The 20,008-nt window shown below is 38.6% G+C and overlaps 1 protein-coding gene across 1 annotated transcript in view; it reads left to right on the forward strand.

The window, feature by feature from the left end:
• The window catches only part of adgrd2 (adhesion G protein-coupled receptor D2), a 62,696-nt gene that overhangs the window by 26,269 nt on the left and 16,419 nt on the right, over positions 1-20,008 (forward strand). Inside the window, exons 9-18 of the mRNA XM_067412966.1 lie at positions 5,000-5,111; positions 5,195-5,320; positions 5,457-5,565; positions 9,610-9,715; positions 13,136-13,188; positions 13,281-13,404; positions 15,254-15,357; positions 15,451-15,553; positions 19,536-19,689; positions 19,792-19,925. Of these exons, the coding sequence (XP_067269067.1) occupies positions 5,000-5,111; positions 5,195-5,320; positions 5,457-5,565; positions 9,610-9,715; positions 13,136-13,188; positions 13,281-13,404; positions 15,254-15,357; positions 15,451-15,553; positions 19,536-19,689; positions 19,792-19,925 (1,125 nt within the window). The remainder of the gene's footprint in view (positions 1-4,999; positions 5,112-5,194; positions 5,321-5,456; positions 5,566-9,609; positions 9,716-13,135; positions 13,189-13,280; positions 13,405-15,253; positions 15,358-15,450; positions 15,554-19,535; positions 19,690-19,791; positions 19,926-20,008) is intronic.

A 20,008-nucleotide genomic window follows, 5' to 3' on the forward strand; every position in this document is an offset into this window, starting at 1 on the left:
AAGTTCAGAAAACCGAATCCATGTTGAAAGTTGCGCGTTCTGACAACTGTTTTGAAGTACCGCTCGGTGTGAATTGCGCTCTAAAAACGTTTGACCAGCTAAACAGCTGACATAAATCATACATTAAATAAACAGGAAACGATTTCTATCCAGTTATGAAGTGTTTTCTGTGTGACAAACCTTCCGCGATGTTCTGACAGCCGTGATTCACACACAACGGGTCTGCTAATGTCCGACTCACAACCAAATGACTCATTTGAACCGAATCATTTTAACGACGGTAATAAGAACTGATCTGTTCAACAATGAACTGAACGTATCAGTTTAATCTTTTACTCAGAACACCTCAGAAATGAGAACACAAGTGTGCTTACCCAATTTAGCAAGAGTGGAGAGTAAGAATTATTAGTTTTAACTATCCACAGTATTTCAGCTTATGTATGTTGAATGTGTAGTAAAATAAATAGTCTAAAATCATTTAGTTTAGACTGGAGTGAGGTGAAAACAGAACAAAGTTGTTTGTTAGCTAGATTATCATTTTATTAAATTGTATATGGCAGAAAATGTGGCTATTTGTTAACTGTTAATGCTATTTCTAAAATTGATATGAATATATACCAAAACAATTCAACCTGTTGGAACAAAAGACACATCAAGATAAGAGATCATACATAATATGAGATATAAACATAAGATAATAAAGAATGATTGTTTCGTTGCATTTAAAAAAAAAAAAATTGTGTGTGTGTGTGTGTGTGTGTGTGTGTGTGTGTGTGTGTGTGTGTGTGTGTGTGTGTGTGTGTGTGTGTGTGTGTGTGTGTGTGTGTGTGTGTGTGGGTCTGTCAGCCACCACCAAAGACCATTTTTGACCCAAAACCCTGCACATGTGAGATATTTGTTAAATCAAACTGTAGTTAATCAAAAAATGCAAGTACAGGGTTTCTTTTCCTTGTTGTTGCACAATAAAGCTGCACAATAACACTTTCAGTTTGTAAATGAAAAATATGTACATATGTAAAATAATTTGCTTAAGCAGCATACTAATGCATATCTGTATGATACATATTCCACCTCCTGTTATTCACATTCATTTAAGACATAATGGACTGTGTCTGAGATCAATACCTCATCCAGATTAGCATTCTTAGGGAACTTTGAGTTTTAAAATGGGATTGAGCACTTTTCACAAAACAAAACACAAAACTCTGTTAGTGTCAGTTTGGTGTTTGTGTCCACCATAGACCGTAAACAATATGGACACGTAGTCTTCAGTGCCTCCCATTGAAGAAAAGTTAAGTGTTATTTGCTTATAGAAGAAAAAGATTAATTCCCACAAAGCTGCAATGCCTTTTATTATTTGATCAAAACTTCTCTCATGGTACACTTACACACCCACACATATGAGAGAAGTGCCAATCATATGCATATTCCATATTTTATCAATTTTATCATAAGTGTGGGGACATGCACTGGTCTCGGTCTTGACTCGGTCTCGGCCTGTCTTGGTCTCGGTCTTGACTCGGTCTCGGCCCTTCAAAGTCTTGGTCTTGTCTTGGTCTCGGCCCTTCAAAGTCTTGGTCTTGTCTTGGTCTCGGTTTAGGTGGTCTTGACTACAACACTATTATCAGCATCAGCTGTCCCAGTCCGAGAGAAACAGTTCGGTTACGACGCTATCACGCATGCTCAGTATCTCAGCTCACCGGTTCTCAGAATCGAACATGTCCGAAAGATCGAACGTTTCCGATAGAAACGGTTCTCGATTCTGTACTGGTGATCCGAAGATCCGAGAACCACTACGTGGTTTGTGATGTTTCTTTATTCACAACTTTATGATGTTTCCAAACGTGATTAGTTTTATACACTTAACCTGTATTTCGTTCCTCTGAACAAATAATAAGATCCGAGAACCACTACGTTCGGTTACACGCGCATGCTCAGTATCAGCTGCTCGTGAGTTAATCAGATCTCTCAGCAAAACATGTCTCACTTCAGCTAACGATTGGAGTTACAACATCTACTTCAAGATATTAGTTTATTTCTAGTTTTAGAGACTGTCACTCATGTCAGAAAGTTAATAACTACAGTAACTTGTGGGATCAGCCCTGATTTGAGACGCGAACCGTTTGGAATGATTCAGTTCGATTTGGTGAACTGGTTCGACCGGTTCACTATAAAGATCCGGTTAAAAAGAACGATTCGTTCGCGAACTGGACATCACTACAGTGTACATTTTGATTTAACCGAATGACGTTTTTGTGTGTGTGTGCTCGTGATTATTAAGCTCCGCCCACTGCACGCCTCCACGAGCTCGGCTGTTTTCTAAAAGAAGAGGTTCAGTGTATCTGTCTTTTATAAATCTGATAAACTAAAAACTCTTTGGAGATATGAAGGATCAATTCTAGTCTATAGAGACTCAAGATACTGTGGTGATTCTATTTTAGAAACGGTGTCTATTTCTGCGACGTCCCGGCTGGAATAACAACACTTAGCATGGCAATGATAATCTCAGGTAGTTTATTTGCTTTACTTAATGCTAAAAGCATGTGACTTTGAATATCATTTAGCGCTCCCAGTTTTGTTAGTCGTACTAAAGGCATCAATGTTTAACCTCAGATCTTGAAATTAAACTAATTGAAATAAGAACATTCAATTTGTGAAAAAGTATATTCTATGACAAAGTTTGTTTTAGTAACTCTGTATGTATTTTTAGTAATGTTTAAATGGTGTAATATGTGTGAATTTGATTATTATCCATTTCCTTGCGATTGCCATCAGATTCATCTGTGGCCATACTTTTGCCACGGAAGCCCGCCCACACGCTGTTCTGATTGGCTGTGGTTTTTGATTGATTTGTCAACATCTTTTGCTGCTTTGAGTCTGGTGTGGACAGACAAATTGCTTCTCGCTGGAGTCTTATTGCATCGCGTACAATTAGGACACGGTGTTACGCTTACACTACTCCTACATCATGTGTCGGGTCAGAGGTCACCCTTCCACATGAACGAGACTCATGTACGGCTGTTACTGGAAGCCAGTGAACATAGCTTATAAAGTTATAAACGTTGATATTTTGCTTTGCTTCAAAAGGCCTTTATTTTAGAAATTAAGGTTTTTGAGGAAAACATTCCAGGATTTTTCTCCATATAATGTATTTCAATGGCTCATTCGACTGACCTTTATGTCTCATTACTACATGCTGTCTCTTCTTCTTGAGTCTCTCCATCATTGTCCGACTCCGGTTTGATCATAAAATGTTGAACAGTTTCGGTCATTTTTTAGTGTGTGTCAGCGTAAGGTAATCGGAGCTGCTAACACCAGCTCTTGAAGCTCCGCCCTCTTCTAGAAAGGGGGCAGGGATAAGCAGCTCTTTTGCATTTAAAGGCACACACAAAAAATTTTTTTTTTACTCACCCTCAAAAAGGGAAAATTTTAGACCATAGGCCTGGAGCCGTATAGATTAATTTTTATAATGCATGGATACATTTTTCAGGGCTTCAAAATCTCATTTACCATTCACTATATTACAAAGCTTGGAAGAGCCAGGATATTTTTTTAATATCACTCCGATATTAAATGTGTGAAAGAAGAAAGTCATATATACCTAGGATGGCTTGAGAGGGAGTAAATTATGGGATAATTTTTTCCAACAAAAAAAAGTCAACCTTCAAATAATTATGTTTAATTTGCACTCAATACTTGGTGGGGAATCCTTTTGCAGAAATGACTGCTTCAATGCGGCGTGGCATGGAGGCGATCAGCCTGTGGCACTGAGGAGGCCCAGGATGCTTCGATAGCAGCCTTAAGCTCATCCAGAGTGTTGGGTCTCGCGTCTCTCAACTTTCTCTTCACAATATCCCACAGATTCTCTATGGGGTTCAGGTCAGGAGAGTTGAGCACAGTAATACCATGGTCAGTAAACCATTTACCAGTGGTTTTGGCACTGTGAGCAGGTGCCAGGTCATGCTGAAAAACCAAATCTTCATCTCCATAAAGCTTTTCAGCAGATGGAAGCATGAAGTGCTCCAGACTGTGGGTACTTGACACTGGACTTCAGGCATTTGGGCATTTCCTTCTCCCCAGTCTTCCTCCAGACTCTGGCACCATGATTTCCGAATGACATGCAAAATTTGCTTCCATCCGAAAAAAGTACTTTGGACCACTGAGCAACAGTCCAGTGCTGCTTCTCTGTAGCCCAAAAGTGTCTTGACCTGGGGAATGCGGCACCTGTAGCCCATTTCCTGCTCACGCCTGTGCACGGTGGCTCTGGATGTTTCTACTCCAGACTCAGTCCACTGCTTCCGCAGGTCCCCCAAGGTCTGGAGTCGGTCCTTCTCCACAATCTTCCTCAGAGTCCGCTCACCTCTTCTCGTTGTGCAGCGTTTTTTGCCACACTTTTTCCTTCCCACAGACTTCCCACTGAGGCGCCTTGATACAGCACTCTGGGAACAGCCTATTCGTTCAGAAATGTCTTCCCCTCTCGCTTGAGGGTGTCAATGATGGCCTTCTGGACAGCAGTCAGGTCGGCAGTCTGACCCATGATTGCGGTTTTGAGTAATGAACCAGGCTGGGAGTTTTTAAAAGCCTCAGGAATCTTTTGCAGGTGTTTAGAGTTCATTAGTTGATTCAGATGATTAGGTTAATAGCTCGTTTAGAGAACCTTTTCATGATATGCTAATTTTTTGAGGGTTTTCATGAGCTGTGTGCCAAAATCATCAGTATTAAAACAATAAAAGACCTGAAATATTTCAGTTTGTGTGCAATGAATCTAAAATATATGAAAGTTAAATTTTTATCATTACACTATGGAAAATAATGAACTTTATCACAATATGCTAATTTTTTGAGAAGGACCTTTATATATATATATATATATATATATATATATATATATATATATATATATATATATATATATATATATATATATATATATATATATATATATATATATATATATATAGTTTTAAAGGAGACCTTGGTAAACCTGTGTTTGATGTAGGTGGTGAAGGGGCCGATGGCTGTCATCCAGACCATAGATCGTATGCTGAGCAACCTGAACTCTCTGCTGATGGATGAGACCGATAGCGTGCAGATACACAGCCACAACATCAGTGAGTTACACAGACACACACAGAGCAAACCACAGCCACATCTCAACCAAAGTCAGGCCTGAAACTGTGCTCCTGTGTTCCAGAGCTGCAGGTCCAGCAGAATCTTCTGTCCGACGCCTCTCACATTCCTGCGTTTTGCGGGTTGGATGTGGGAAATCGTGACTGCATCTCTGTCTCTGCTAAAAACATGAAGGAACTGCATAACAATGGTAGGGATGATTAAAACCCTGTTTGATAGAGATGAAGTTTCATGCTTATACTGTATAATATTTCACAAACAAGGATGTTCATTTGCAACCTTTCACAATATTCTTCCCTTGATGCATATTTGTTGTGCTTGTTTAGACTTCAGAAAGGTGACTGTGTTGAACACATGGTACAGCTCCGTCAAGTGTCTCTCAGAGAGAGGGGAAAACATTAGCCTTGCTCCCATAGTCAGTGACGGATCGCAGAGGTAAGCAATGCTCGATGCAATCTCTAATTAGGGCTGTCCAACGATTTCATATTTAATACTTTTTGCATATTAATTACACAGCATGCCATGCACTACATGATTGTAATGGACCCGTTTCCCAGACTGTGATGATGCATTAATAATAGGGTTGGGTATCGTTTAAATTTTAATGATTCCGTCATTCATATTTATTCTAAGTCTTATTGCAAAACATTGTATTGTAGCTGAATACCATGAATAAAAATCAACAAGCTAAAGAACATCTATTAAACATCTATTAAAAATGAACAAATAAACAAATTGGCAAGTGCACAAATAAATACAACTGAACAAAGACATGGTTTAAATAAACAGGGTTTTAAGATTTTCAGATATTCAGTAGGGGTGGGAATCGCCAGAGGCCCCACAATACAATATTATCACGATACTTAAGCCACGATACATTATTATCACGATACTTAAGCCACAATACAAATATTATCACGGTACTTAAGCCACGATACAATATTATCACCATACTTAAGCCACGATACATTATTATCACGATACTTAAGCCACGATACAATATTATCACGGTACTTAAGCCACGATACAATATTATCACGGTACTTAAGCCACGATACAATATTATCACCATACTTAAGCCACGATACATTATTATCACGATACTTAAGCCACGATACGATATTATCACGATACTTAAGCCACGATACGATATTATCACGGTACTTAAGCCACAATACGATATTATCACGGTACTTAAGCCACTATACAATATTATCACGGTACTTAAGCCACGATACAATATTATCACGATACTTAAGCCACAATACATTATTATCACGATACTTAAGCCACGATACAATATTATCACGATACTTAAGCCACGATACATTATTATCACGATACTTAAGCCACGATACATTATTATCACGATACTTATGCCACGATACAATATTATCACGATACTTAAGCCACGGTACGATATTATGTCACATGCCTGTCCTGTCTTGTGTGCACATGTGGGTTTTGTCAGTATGGGTTTTGTTTTGAGTTTATGTTTTATTTGTTATAAATAAATATATCATTTTCTGCACTTGAGTCCTCGCACCCTTTTCCCTTGTCTGTGACGTGACATATTATCACAACACTTAAGCCACAATACCATATTATCACGATACTTAAGCCACAATACGATATTATCACAATACTTAAGACACAGTGTGATATTATCACGATACTTAAGCCACGATACGATAATATCACGATACTTAAACAAAAATACCATATTATCACGATACTTAAACAAAAATACCATATTATCACGATACTTAAGCCACGATATGATATTATCACAACACTTAAGCCATAAAACCATATTATCACGATACTTAAGCCACAATACGATATTATCACAATACTTAAGACACAGTGTGATATTATCACGATACTTAAGCCACGATACGATAATATCACGATACTTAAACAAAAATACCATATTATCACGATACTTAAACAAAAATACCATATTATCACGATACTTAAGCTACGATACGATATTATTGCGTTTTTCAAAAAATTCCGATATGCTGAGCAGTGTTTAATTCGTTGATGACTAATTTGTCATAATTTTCATCAACAACCTTTTTTCACTGGTAAAAATGAGATGATAACTAAATAAAAAACAATTATGGATGATAAAAAAACTATGAGGAAAATCTACTGTCATTTTCAACAACGAATAAAAACAACTCAAAAATGTTAGGGAGGGACGATTAGTGAAGAGATTCAGTCAGAACTGATGTCCTGTGTAACAGATGCAAACATTTGAGTTGTAACTTGCGGCTCTAACGCCGGTAAAACACGCCACTGTCGAGCTTCTACAGGCTCAATCTATGAATAATTAATTATGAACTAATGCTGAGGAATAATGAAAATGTTTACTTTACGATGTTTATATGGTAATATGTTTTAGGCGGTTCTAACAATGCTTATTTTTCCCCCTTGTCTGAACTGCAATAGTAATGCGCAGACATTTCAAAATAAGAGTCACAGTGTAATTTGAGTTTATAATTAAAAGTCACGCATAATATATTCGTTTTTGGTTACACAATAATCTGTATTTAAGACTTTTTTATTTTAAGACTAAGAACAGTATTTGACACACACTATTCAATGAAGTATCAGGGTTATAATAGTTAACTTAAAACATTAAAAAATCTTAATTACTTAAAATTAAATAAATGTTAACTGAAATTAAAAAAATAAAAATAAAATAAACTCATTTGAATATTAAGCTTAACCTGGTATACTAACTAAAACAGAAATAGAAGATTATAAACTGTATAGATGTTTTTAAAAAACAAACAAAAAAAGTGAATTGAGCTCTTTCGTGTATTTTTGCGATTGAACGGTCAAAACATGTTGACGTGACAGTGGGTTATGTAATCCTTAAATGCTCAATTAATGCTTTACAATTTAACTAAACTAGAAATTAGATTTAGTCACCTAAAACTAAAAACAATTCAGGTGACTAAAACATGACTAAAACTAAATGGCATTTTAGTCAGAAGACTATGACTAAAAGTAAATCAAAATTTGCTTTCAAAATTAATGCTGATTCTGAGTATTGCAATAACATATTTATCACGACTATTATGAATGACTGTGTGCATTTTACTTTCACTTTAGATTTAACGCTGATTGCTTAAATGGTGGGTTCGTTGTTATTCTTGATGAAAAACACAACAACAAAAAAGTACAGTGACAAACTCCCTTAAATAATCGCTTTTACATTTATCTTTGAAACCAAAATGTGAGATTTAACATATTTCTCCCTTCTGACCAATGTAATCAATCTCTCAATATTTTTTCCCCGGTAACACTTTATTTCAATGGGCCACTGTAGACATTCTACTAACTATAAGTAACTTTGCAACTACATGTCAACTAACTCTCATACGAGTATTCGAAGATTATAAATTGAAGTCTGTTGAATAAGTTGACATGTACATATAATGTCTAAAATGGACCATTTAAAGGAACTGTGTGTAAGAAATGCATTTCAATTAATCATAAAAAGGCCCTGATATGCCACTAGACATTAAGAAATCATGATCATTTTAAACACTTCTATCACTGACAACAGTATTCCGGCCAGGATATTGTCATTTTAAAGTTGTTGTTGCAGCGCTCAGCTGATGTTGATGTTGACATGTTGTGTTTTGGCCTGAAGCTCCGCCCTCCACCTATCGACCAATTACGAGTGAATTGTGTTTGAGCATCCGGTTTGCCAGATCTGCTCTAGTTACCACAGCTGCAGATCTACAAACGTTCCTGCTGATCCTGCAGCCAATCTGGCAACCTCGAGTCAGGGGGAGGGGGAGGGGGATACACCTGCAGTACCAGTTTTGGCCACAATCTTACATACACTTCCTTTGAATAAACTGGTCCCATTTTTTTTTCTTATTGTGCAAAGTCAAATTTGCTATTGGGGCGAATGAAAAGGTAAACATTAAATTAGATGTAGTGTTTGTTCACAACTCAGAAGTTTCTTCTGATTCTGAGAATGTGAAAAGAATCCATACTTAAAGCTTAAATTGGTTCAAGAAATGGCATATGGATCAGACATAACTATAAAGAGAATGGCTTGTTATTTCAGTGTAACTGCAACATGTCGAATGTTTTGTGTTATGGCTGATGTTAGAGTGTGATTGTGTATCTCAGGTATGTGGGAACCGTCTTGGTCACGTTTTCTCTGGGCTTGTATGCCAGAAAAAAATAATGTTATAAAGTCAAGAGCCCAACTAAAGCAAACACTGATCTCCATAATTGTGACTTAAAAATTGTGACTCTATCCTTCAGTGAATCTGCTTGTTGTCATCACTAATGGTCAATCATCACTTAATTAATCTCTTAATTATCTCATTAACTTTAACTCTTCTTCAGAGTTACTTTTAACACTCTTGAGTGTGGAGCCGAATAAACTCTGAGGAGAGTTAATTTAACACTGGAGTTTTTGCTGTGTGTGATTGCGTATCTCAGGTACGTGGGAACCGTCTTGGGCTCGTCGGTCATCTCCAGTACAGTGCTGGCAGATGGACGGCCGGTCAGCATGGCCATATACTTCACACTCCAGCACAGAATTCAGGTACAGGAAACAGTTTTAGTTTGTTAGCATATTTTCAGAAACTTATGTCAGTGCAGAGATTTTTAAAATGGGTCCTAAATGTTTGAAAACTTTATCATAGACCTAGATGCTTTTGGAACAGGAGATTTTGCTGAATGTTAAAACGACTTTTTTGCATATATGTAGACACTAGAGATGTTAAAACGGAAGTACCTTAAAGGATTAGTTCACTTCAAAATAAAAAAATTTCCTGAAAAGTTACTCACCCCCATCTCATCCAAAATGTTCTTTTTTTTCTTCAGTCAAAAAAGAAATTAAGGTTTTTGAGGAAAATATTCTAGGATTTTTCTCCATATAATGTATTTCAATGGCTCATTCGACTGACCTTTATGTCTCATTACTACATGCTGTCTCTTCTTCTTGAGTCTCTCCATCATTGTCCGACTCCGGTTTGATCATAAAATGTTGAACAGTTTCGGTCATTTTCAGTGTGTGTCAGCGTAAGGTAATCAGAGCTGCTAACACCAGCTCTTGAAGCTCCGCCCTCTTCTGGGAAGGGGGCGTGGAGCAGCTGCTCATTTGCATTTAAAGGGACACGTAAAAAAAGGGCATGTTTTTTTGCTTACCCTCAAAAAGTGATAATTTTAGACCATAGGCCTGGAGCTATTTTGAGCTAAATCTTCACAGACACACTCTGGGGACATCAGAGACTTATTTAACATGCAAAAAGGGCATTAGGACCACTTTAAAGGGATCCCCTGGTGTTGAGACTTGTATGGCTTAATATAACATAAATGATGTCTCTTACTGAATTATGTAGTAGAAAACCCATGAAAGATCTACGTTATTTAAAAAATCGATTTTATATTTGGACCATGGGCGGCGCCATTTTGTTTGCGTTCTAGGTTGATGACGTAGATTGGTTGCACTCCTCAATCAGCTGGCGTTACCCGTAGCTATTTTTACCACAACGCAACTCGAAAATTGTTTCAGAGTTAAACAAAAACCAATGAATTGCTTTGTAATTGTACTTAAAACACACTCAAACATACATGTGCACACAAACTCTCTCTCTCTCTCTCTCTCTCACAGACTCACACACACCCCAACAGATCGGCTCGAACACACACACACACACACACACACACACACACACACACACACACGCACTGCGTGCGCGCGCGCATACATAACCTTTAATCACTATTCCCTGTGTTGGTATGCAGTAGATTAACTGTAATGCCTAATGTAACCAGCAGAGGGAAATATCTAGGTAGGACGATGGGATAGGGGAACGTGAGGAAGAGAGGCAGGATGTTTTGGTGATGATCGATGCATTGGATTGGTTTATGCATTAAAGTTTGAGCACAAGCTCAGTGAATTAACCTCAATCTTTAAACTTTCATTTTTAAGACACAAATAACATTCCCTACTTTAGTTCACTCATACAACGTGAAGGAGTGAATGAAGACGAGTGCGTGAAGTCGGACAGCTGTGTGTAAATCGGCTGTACACTCGTTATTGCGGTGCAACGTGAGACTGAATGAGTGCACTTGAACATGTCCACTATGGTTTCGGACAACACTACAAATGGCCGTCCCTTCAGATAATGCCCTATTTCAGGGTATAAGGGTCGATTTCAGATTCAGCCCCTGCCGTGGAGACTGAGCAGCCCAACATCTCGATTGAGACAGAGCAGTCTGTCAGGTGTGTGTGCGCGCCCGCCGATCTGTTTGTGACTGTGTTGGTGAGTTTGTGTGCACATGTATGTTTGAGTGTGTTTTTAAGTACAATTACAAAGCAATTCATTGGTTTTTGTTTAACTCTGAAACAATTTTCGAGTTGCGTTGTGGTAAAAATAGCTACAGGTAGCGCCAGCTGATTGCCGAGTTCAACCATTCTACGTCATCAACCTAGAACGCAAACAAAATGGCGCCGCCCATGGTCCAAATATAAAATCGATTTTTTAAATAACGTAGATCTTTTATGGGGTTTTCTACTACATATTTCAGTAAGAGACATTGTTTATGTTATATTAAGCCATAGAAGTCTTAACACCAGGGGATCCCTCTAACAGATGATAGCCTTGTGTGAGAGACAGACTGAAATCTACACTGCTGTTCAAAAGTTTAGGGTCGGTAAGATTTTTAGGTTACACTTTATCGTTACAGTGTAATAATACATTTATAGAGTAATATTAATTAACTGCATCTACTTACTATACACTGTAAAAAAATAAAACGAAAAATGTACTGGTGATTTTCTGCCAGTATATTATCCAGTAATTTTACAGAAATTTCCATAGACACTTAAAACACAAACTAATGCGACGTGTAATTCAAAAACAGGTAAAACCTGTAAAAAAAAAAAAAAAACAATATGGAAAATTCCTTCATATTTATACAGTACATTGTGCCCAATTTTTACAGACTTTATTTACAGTCTAGGATTAGGGTTTGGTTAAGGGATAGTTGCATGTTATTATGCACAATTTATAGTTATTACTACAGTAAGTACATGTGATGTGTAACAGGGACACTATAAAGTGTTACTGATTTTTGTTTTTGTTTTTGAAAGCATAAATGTTGCCTTTATTTGATGGAAAGACAGTGATATTGTGAAATATTACAATGTAAATCATCTGTTCTACATTTACATTTATCAGACGCTTTTATCCAAAGCGACTTACAACTCAGGGGTACAGGAAGCGATCCGTCAAGAAGAGGCAAAAAAAAACACAAAACGTGCCTTAAATACCCAGATTTGTATACTACTCAGAGTAGCAAAAACCAGAAAAGGGAAGACGAAAAGAGAAATAGAGGAGGAAGGGGTTTTTTTATTTTATTTTTATGATAAGATTAAGTGCTCATGGAAGAGATGAGTTTTTACCTGTCTTTTGAATAAAGCGATTGATTCATTCAAAAGACATGTTCTCTGTGTGAATATATAGTAAAGTGTGGTTTATTCCTGTGATCAAAGCTGAGTTTATCATCATTACTCCAGTCTTCAGTGTCACATGACCCTTCAATAATCATTTGCTCAAGAAATATTTATGATTATTATCAGTGTTGACAACAGTTCATATGTTTGTGGAAACTGATACATTTTATTTTTCAGGATTCTTTGATGAATAGAAAGTTCAAAAGAACGTCTCGGTTACGTATGTAACCCTCATTCCCTGAAGAAGGGAATGGAGACGTACGTTGAACGTGACCGACTGAAAGGGAACAGCGTTTATTTAAAATTGCATCCTCTGATTCATTTAATCTGTCCTTGCTGAATAAAATAAATAATTTCTTTCAGAAAACAAATAGCACTGCTCCAAACGTTTGATCGGCAGTGTGAACTGAGCTGTTTAAAGTGTATTAAAGTAAAGTAAAGTAAAGTGTGTGTTAGGACTCTAAAGGCTGACTTCTGGCTTCTCCTTTTTTCTCTCTTTAGAACAGTTCAGTGAAATTGATCCCTATCTGTGCATTCTGGGATTTCGGCCTGATGTAAGGCATTTTCATTTACTTAGATGTATTATGATGGTTAATTCCTGCCTGATGTTCTTATTGATGTTTTGTCTTGTGTCTGGACACCTCAGGTTAGATGGGGGAGGCTGGTCAACAAAGGGCTGCGCCGTTATTTCCTCCCAGAATAATTCCACTTCCTGTTACTGTAACCACACTACCAACTTCGCCTTGCTGTTACAGATCTATGAGGTTCAGGTGAGGAGGTTTCATCAGCAGTGCCTGTGATAGATGACTGAATGTTTCAGATTGATCAATGGATTGGATACACATTTCCACCTCTAAATAAAATAAAGCTAAAGTTAAAAATGAATCTGACAGTTCTGACCTTTTTTCTTGCAATTGCAAGATCCTATCTCACAGATCTGAGAAAAAAGTCAGAACTGCAAGATTTAAACTCGTAATTCTGACTTTTCTTCTCGCAGTTGCAAGTTTGTATCTCGCATTTCTTACTTTGTTCTCAGAATTATGAGACATAAATGGGCAATGGCAACACTCAAAATAATGCTGGGTTTTTTAACCCATGTTTGGATTTTAAATGGGTTGAAAAAACCCATTGTTGCAACTGCACATTTACATATAGTTATATAATTATGGAATCTGAGTTGTGCAATAGACTTGCAATTCTGAGCAAAATGTCAGAACTGTGAGATAAAAAGGTGCAAAAAATGAACTACTTTGCTAAGTGTTTTTTTACTTAACTTAAGACATATTTTTATTTAGACGTTTGCTTGCTGATTTTTGTTGTATTCATTGTTTTATGTATTATTTATCTTTGAGAAGCTGCTTTAAAGGCGCTATATAAAACAGGGTTTATTATTATTATTATTATTATTATTATTATTATTATTATTATTATTATTATTATTATTATTATTATTATTATTATTATTATTATTATTATTATTATTATTATTATTATTATTATTATTATTATTATGAAAAGACCCAATAAAATGAAAGTAAAATAATACACTCTAAAAAATTCTGGGTAAAAAACAACCCAATGTTGGGTCAAATATGAACTAACCCAGCAATTGGGTTGTCTTAAGCAAATATTTAACCAGGGTTAAAAAAACCCAACTCCAGGGTTAAAACAACCCAATCGCTGGGTTAAAACAACCCAACCGCAGGGTTAAAAACAACCCAACCACAGGGTAAAAACAACCCAACCGCAGGGCTAAAAACAACCCAACCGCAGGGTTAAAACAACCCAACCACAGGGTTTAAACAACCCAACCGCAGGGTTAAAACAACCCAACCACAGGGTTTAAACAACCCAACCGCAGGGTTAAAACAACCCAACCGCAGGGTTAAAACAACCCAACCACAAGGTTAAAATAACCCAACCACAGGGTTAAAACAACCCAATCGCTGGGTTAAAACAACCCAACCACAGGGTTAAAACAACCCAACCACAGGGTTAAAACAACCCAACCACAGGGTTTAAACAACCCAACCGCAGGGTTAAAACAACCCAACCACAGGGTTTAAACAACCCAACCGCAGGGTTAAAACAACCCAACCGCAGGGTTAAAACAACCCAACCACAAGGTTAAAATAACCCAACTGCAGGGTTAAAACAACCCAATCGCTGGGTTAAAACAACCCAACCACAGGGTTAAAACAACCCAACCACAGGGTTTAAACAACCCAACCGCAGGGTTAAAACAACCCAACCACAGGGTTTAAACAACCCAACCGCAGGGTTAAAACAACCCAACCACAGGATTAAAACAACCCAACCACAGGGTTAAAACAACCCAATCGCTGGGTTGAAACAACCCGATTGCTGGGTTAGTCCATATTTGACCCAACATTGGGTTAAAACAACCCAGCATTTTTTAGAGTGTATATAATCAAATAAATATATTGAAACCAATATATATTTAATGAAATAAAATATCAGATATTATTTAATTTCATAATAAATACCTTACATGCACTGTGTGATTATCTGTAAGATTTTCAAGAGTAATTAATTTTAGAAAAACACACTTTCAGTAAGTCTATTTGAATTTTCCTCTCTTAAATGTGTGTGTTGTAGAGAAGTGTTGAGCAGGAGGCGGGTCTACAGATCCTCAGTTTGATCGGCTCTGGTGTGTCTCTCTGCGGTCTCCTCTTCACACTCATTCTCTTTGTGGCTGTCGGGTGAGTTTTTTTATAGGTTGGGTTGTTAATCACCTGATAATGCAGCACATTGTGTTGGGATTGTGTTATTTGTTGCTCTCTGTCTCCCTCTAGCGTTCCGAAGTCAGACCGGACTACGGTTCACAAAAACCTGATCGTGGCTCTGACCGTGGCTCAGTTACTTCTGATCTTCAGCGACTGGGCTGCGGGAAACCAGGTCTGAACACATTCACGTTTATATCTCACCACGTGTCTCAGCACCTGACAAAACTGCTGACCAACACCATCAGATATAAAAAATAATACGTGCCATTATGTCCAATATTTGTTATAAAATATAGCATAGGATGAATTGAGAATACTGGATCAGACAGAAAGTCCGGTTGAGATGTTGCCAAGTTAACCATATTTGCACTTCAGAGGTTTTTTTACCTGCTTAAATTAAAGGAAATTATCTTAAGTACAATCCCAAAATTTGTTATCATAAATGTGATCTTAGTTCAGTTATCACATCTGAAATGATATATAAAGAAAGCCATAAACAATAAAAGTCCATGTGAGTTTGCTGAACTAACATCAGGTGAAATATGGAAAGGTTGCAGACTTTGGTAATGCCTGATTTTATAAACGTTTTCAAAAATATCTGAAGGTGTTTATTAAAGTAGTGGAACAGCTGTTCAATTTAGACATGGCAGCGGTTTCTTTAGTGATAAATTATACATCAATTGCCATTCCAAACTCTGGTGTTAGTAAGGTTTTATGTCATTTATAAAAGAAGAAATTAGTACTTTAATTTAGCAAGAATGCCTTATATTGATCAAACGTGATTGTATTTTTATTGATATAAAAGTGTCACAATGGCATCACAGTTTCCACACCAATATTACGCTTTTTTTTAACATTGATAATAATCATAAATGTTTCTTTATAAATTCTCCTCATCTGAGAATGATTAGTGAAGGATTAGTGACACTGAAGACTGGAGTAATGATGATAAATATCACAGGAATAAATCACACTTTACTATATATTCACACAGAGAACAGATGATTTACACTGGAGGAATAGTTCACTATTTTACTGTATTTTGATCATTTAAACTCAGACGTCTTTCATTAAAAGACATTTAAGAATCTTACTGAAACCTTTTAAATGGTTTTGTACCTAACACCGATCAGGCATAATATTATGACCCAATATCCTAATATTGTGTTGCTCCCCTTTTGCTGCAAAAACAGCCCTGACCCGTCGAGGCATGGACTCCTCTAGACCCCTGAAGGTGTGCTGTGGTATCTGGCACCAAGATATTAGCCACTGATCCTTTAAGTCCTGTAAGTTGTGAGGTGGAGCCTCCATGGATCGGACTTGTTTGTTCAGCTCATCCCACAGATGCTCATTTGGATTGAGATCTGGGGCTTTTGGAGGCCGAGTCGACGCCTCCAACTGTTTGTTGTGCTCCTCAAACCATTCCTGAAGCATTTGTGCTTTGTGTCAGGAGCATTATCCTGCTGGAAGAGCCACAGCCACCAGAATACCGTTTCCATGAAAGGCTGAACATGGTCTCAGCAATGCTTAGGTAGGTGGAGCGTGTCAAAGTAACATCCACATGGATGGAGGACCCAAGGTTTCCCAGCAGAACATTGGCCAAAGCATCACACTGCCTCCGCCGGCTCGCCTTCTTCCCATAGTGCATCCTGGGGCCATGTGTTCCCCAGGTAAGCCACACACACACACACCCGGCCATCCACGTGATGTAAAAGAAAACGTAATTCCTCAGACCAGGCCACCTTCTTCCATTGCTCTGTGGTCCAGTTCTGATGCTCACGTGCCACTGTTGGTGCTTTTGGCGGGGTCAGGGGTCAGCATGGGCACCCTGACTGGTCTATGCCGCCCCATACGCAGCAAACTGAGATGCTCTGTGTATTCTGACAGCTTTCTATCAGAACCAGCATTAACTTCTGGAGCAGTTTGAGCTCCAGTAGCTCGTCTGTTTGATCGGACCCCACGGGCCAGCCTTCGCTCCCCACGTGCATCAATGAGCCTTGGCCGCCCATGACCCTGTGGCCGGTTCTCCACTGTTCCTTCCTTGGAGCACTTTTGATAGATACTGACCACTGCAGACCGGGAACAGCCCACAAGAGCTGCAGTTTTGGAGATGCTCTGACACAGTCGTCTAGCCATCACAATCTGGCCCTTGTCAAACTCGCTCAAATCCTCACGCGTGCCCATTTTTCCTGCTTCTAACACATGGGTTTTCAACCTACGGTCCGGGAACCCCTTGGGGTCCTCTAGAAGGTTCCAAGGGGTCCCCAGAAAATTTCATAGAATAAAAAGACAAAGCAAAAATGGATAAAGAAACTTTCTGTTTAATTTCTAAATGTTTCTATCCTTTCTTGCCGTATATATCCTTTTCGTTTGCTTTGTATCTTTCTATTGAGTTTTTCTCACTATAGTCCCCTTTATCTCGCTCACTGGGGTTGTAAGGCAGTATTCTTAACGCAGTTCGTAAGCTGCTTGCATACATTTATTGTGAAAGTTGCTTAAACAAATAATTTCCAACTTCTTCAGGTTTATTCATCCAACATTATGTATATAGCCAATTTAAAGGGGGGGTGAAATGCTGTTTCATGCATACTGATCTTTTTACACTGTTAAAGACTTGGAATCCCATACTAAACATAGACAAAGTTTCAAAAGTTAAGGTGGGCGTTTGATGGGAGTATTTCTTTGTCAAAAATACTACTTCCGGTTAGTCATAAGTTTCGGCAAGTTTTTTGAGATCATGCGTCCCCTTTGACGTTAATGGGGGCGGAATTTCCTTGTATGGGCCTTACGGACAATTCTACCGGAAGCGCGTGAGAGAGAGCGAGGGAGAGAGCGAAAGCAACAGGCTACGCCCATCAAAGCGCTGGCTTGTAGGATGCTGGACAGGTGACAATTACACATAGTACATAACAATGTCACCAAAAAAGTGCGTTTTTGGTTGCCAGACCAAGACAGTCCTGCACAGATTCTCCAAAACCCCGCGTTAAGGCAACAGTGGATGTAATTTGCTTTTCCGGATCAGCAACTGAGTTGCGCGAATGTTTATATCTGTTCGCTGCATTTCGGTGCCGACTGTTTCATAAACAAGGCCCAGCTCGACACAGGATTTCCCGATCGCCTAATGCTGAAGGATGGAGCAGTCCCAACGTTAGAAGGGTGAGTGAGACTGCTTCAAATGTCTGTGTTTTTTTTAGTCCGCTTACTGTCTACACAAACCACGCGTAAACACACACACACACATGCACAACTGCACTTCCCACATGTACACCTTCAAAGACAAAAATACGACGATATAATTCAAGTATAAATATGTAAATAACACAAGTCGCTAAGCATATTATATAGTTAGTGTATAACTTGTACCACATACAGACGTCCTGCTCTAGTCGTTTTTGCTGCTGCTCCTGTTCAACTGCAGCCTCTGGGTCTGATTCCGGATCATAGATGTATGGCTGTATCTGATTAAAAGCCATATTTTTATTTTGAATAAAGTTTTTTTCCCGCTGTTAGGGATGACGCACTCGACTCAACACACAGCGCGCTGCTGCACACGTCATTATTTAGCTCCGCTCACACGACACGCCCCCACCCGCTCTGCTTTTTTCGGAAAGACTCGGAACAGCGCATCTTTCTTATATAATTATTAAAAAAATAAAGACTTTTCGGAGATATGCAGGATGCAATGCTACTCTATAGGTACTCAAGATTGACATGACACTGACTGAAACTGAGTGTTTCACCCCCCCTTTAAGTTTGGAAACAATATGTTGTATTTATGATGTCACACTTACTATTTATCGATCAGTTTAAGTGTTGTTTTTTTCATACATAAATATATTGATGGATTTTAGGAAGTGGGTCCCTCATAAAAACCTTCATCTTATTTGGGGGTTCTTGGCATCATAAAAGTTAAAAACCCCTGCTTCTTACACATCAACTTTGATGACAAATGTTCACTTGCTGCCTAATATATCCCACCCACTAACAGGAGCCGTGATGAAGAGATCATCAGTGTTATTCACTTCACCGGTCACATGTTATGCCTGATCGGTGTATATGTGTGATGTACGACTGTTTCAAACCTGGTATGGACGTGTTTCTTGTCAGCATTGTTATAAAGCGTGTGTGTGTGTGTGTGTGTTCGTGTGGAGCAGGAAGCCTGTTGGCTGGTGACGGCCCTCCTCCATCTGTTCTTCCTCTCGTCCTTCTGCTGGATGCTGGTGGAGGGGCTGCTGCTCTGGAGTAAAGTGGTCTCTGTTAACATCAGCGAGGAGAGGAGAATGAAGCTGTACTACGCACTGGGCTGGGGTTAGAACCCTCCGTCTCTGTGCATATGTCATTTTGATTCATGTGCTGTTTGATTAACCTTCCTCTCATGCATTGTGTCTGTGTTTGCTCTGTCTTTCTCAGGGCTGCCGGTTGTTATAGTCGCTGTAACCCTGGTAGCCACTTTGGACCAGTACAGAGCACCGCAGTACTGCTGGCTGAACCTCCAGTCCAATGTTATTTGGGCTTTTGCAGGGCCTGTGCTCTTTGTTTTGGCTGTAAGTATGAGTGAGTGAGTGTGTGTGTGTGTGTGTGTGTGTGCGTGCGTGCGTGCGTGCGTGTGTGCGTGCGTGTGTGTGTG

The sequence above is a fragment of the Pseudorasbora parva genome, chromosome 13 (assembly GCF_024679245.1).
Source record: "Pseudorasbora parva isolate DD20220531a chromosome 13, ASM2467924v1, whole genome shotgun sequence".
NCBI classification, from domain to species: domain Eukaryota; kingdom Metazoa; phylum Chordata; class Actinopteri; order Cypriniformes; family Gobionidae; genus Pseudorasbora; species Pseudorasbora parva.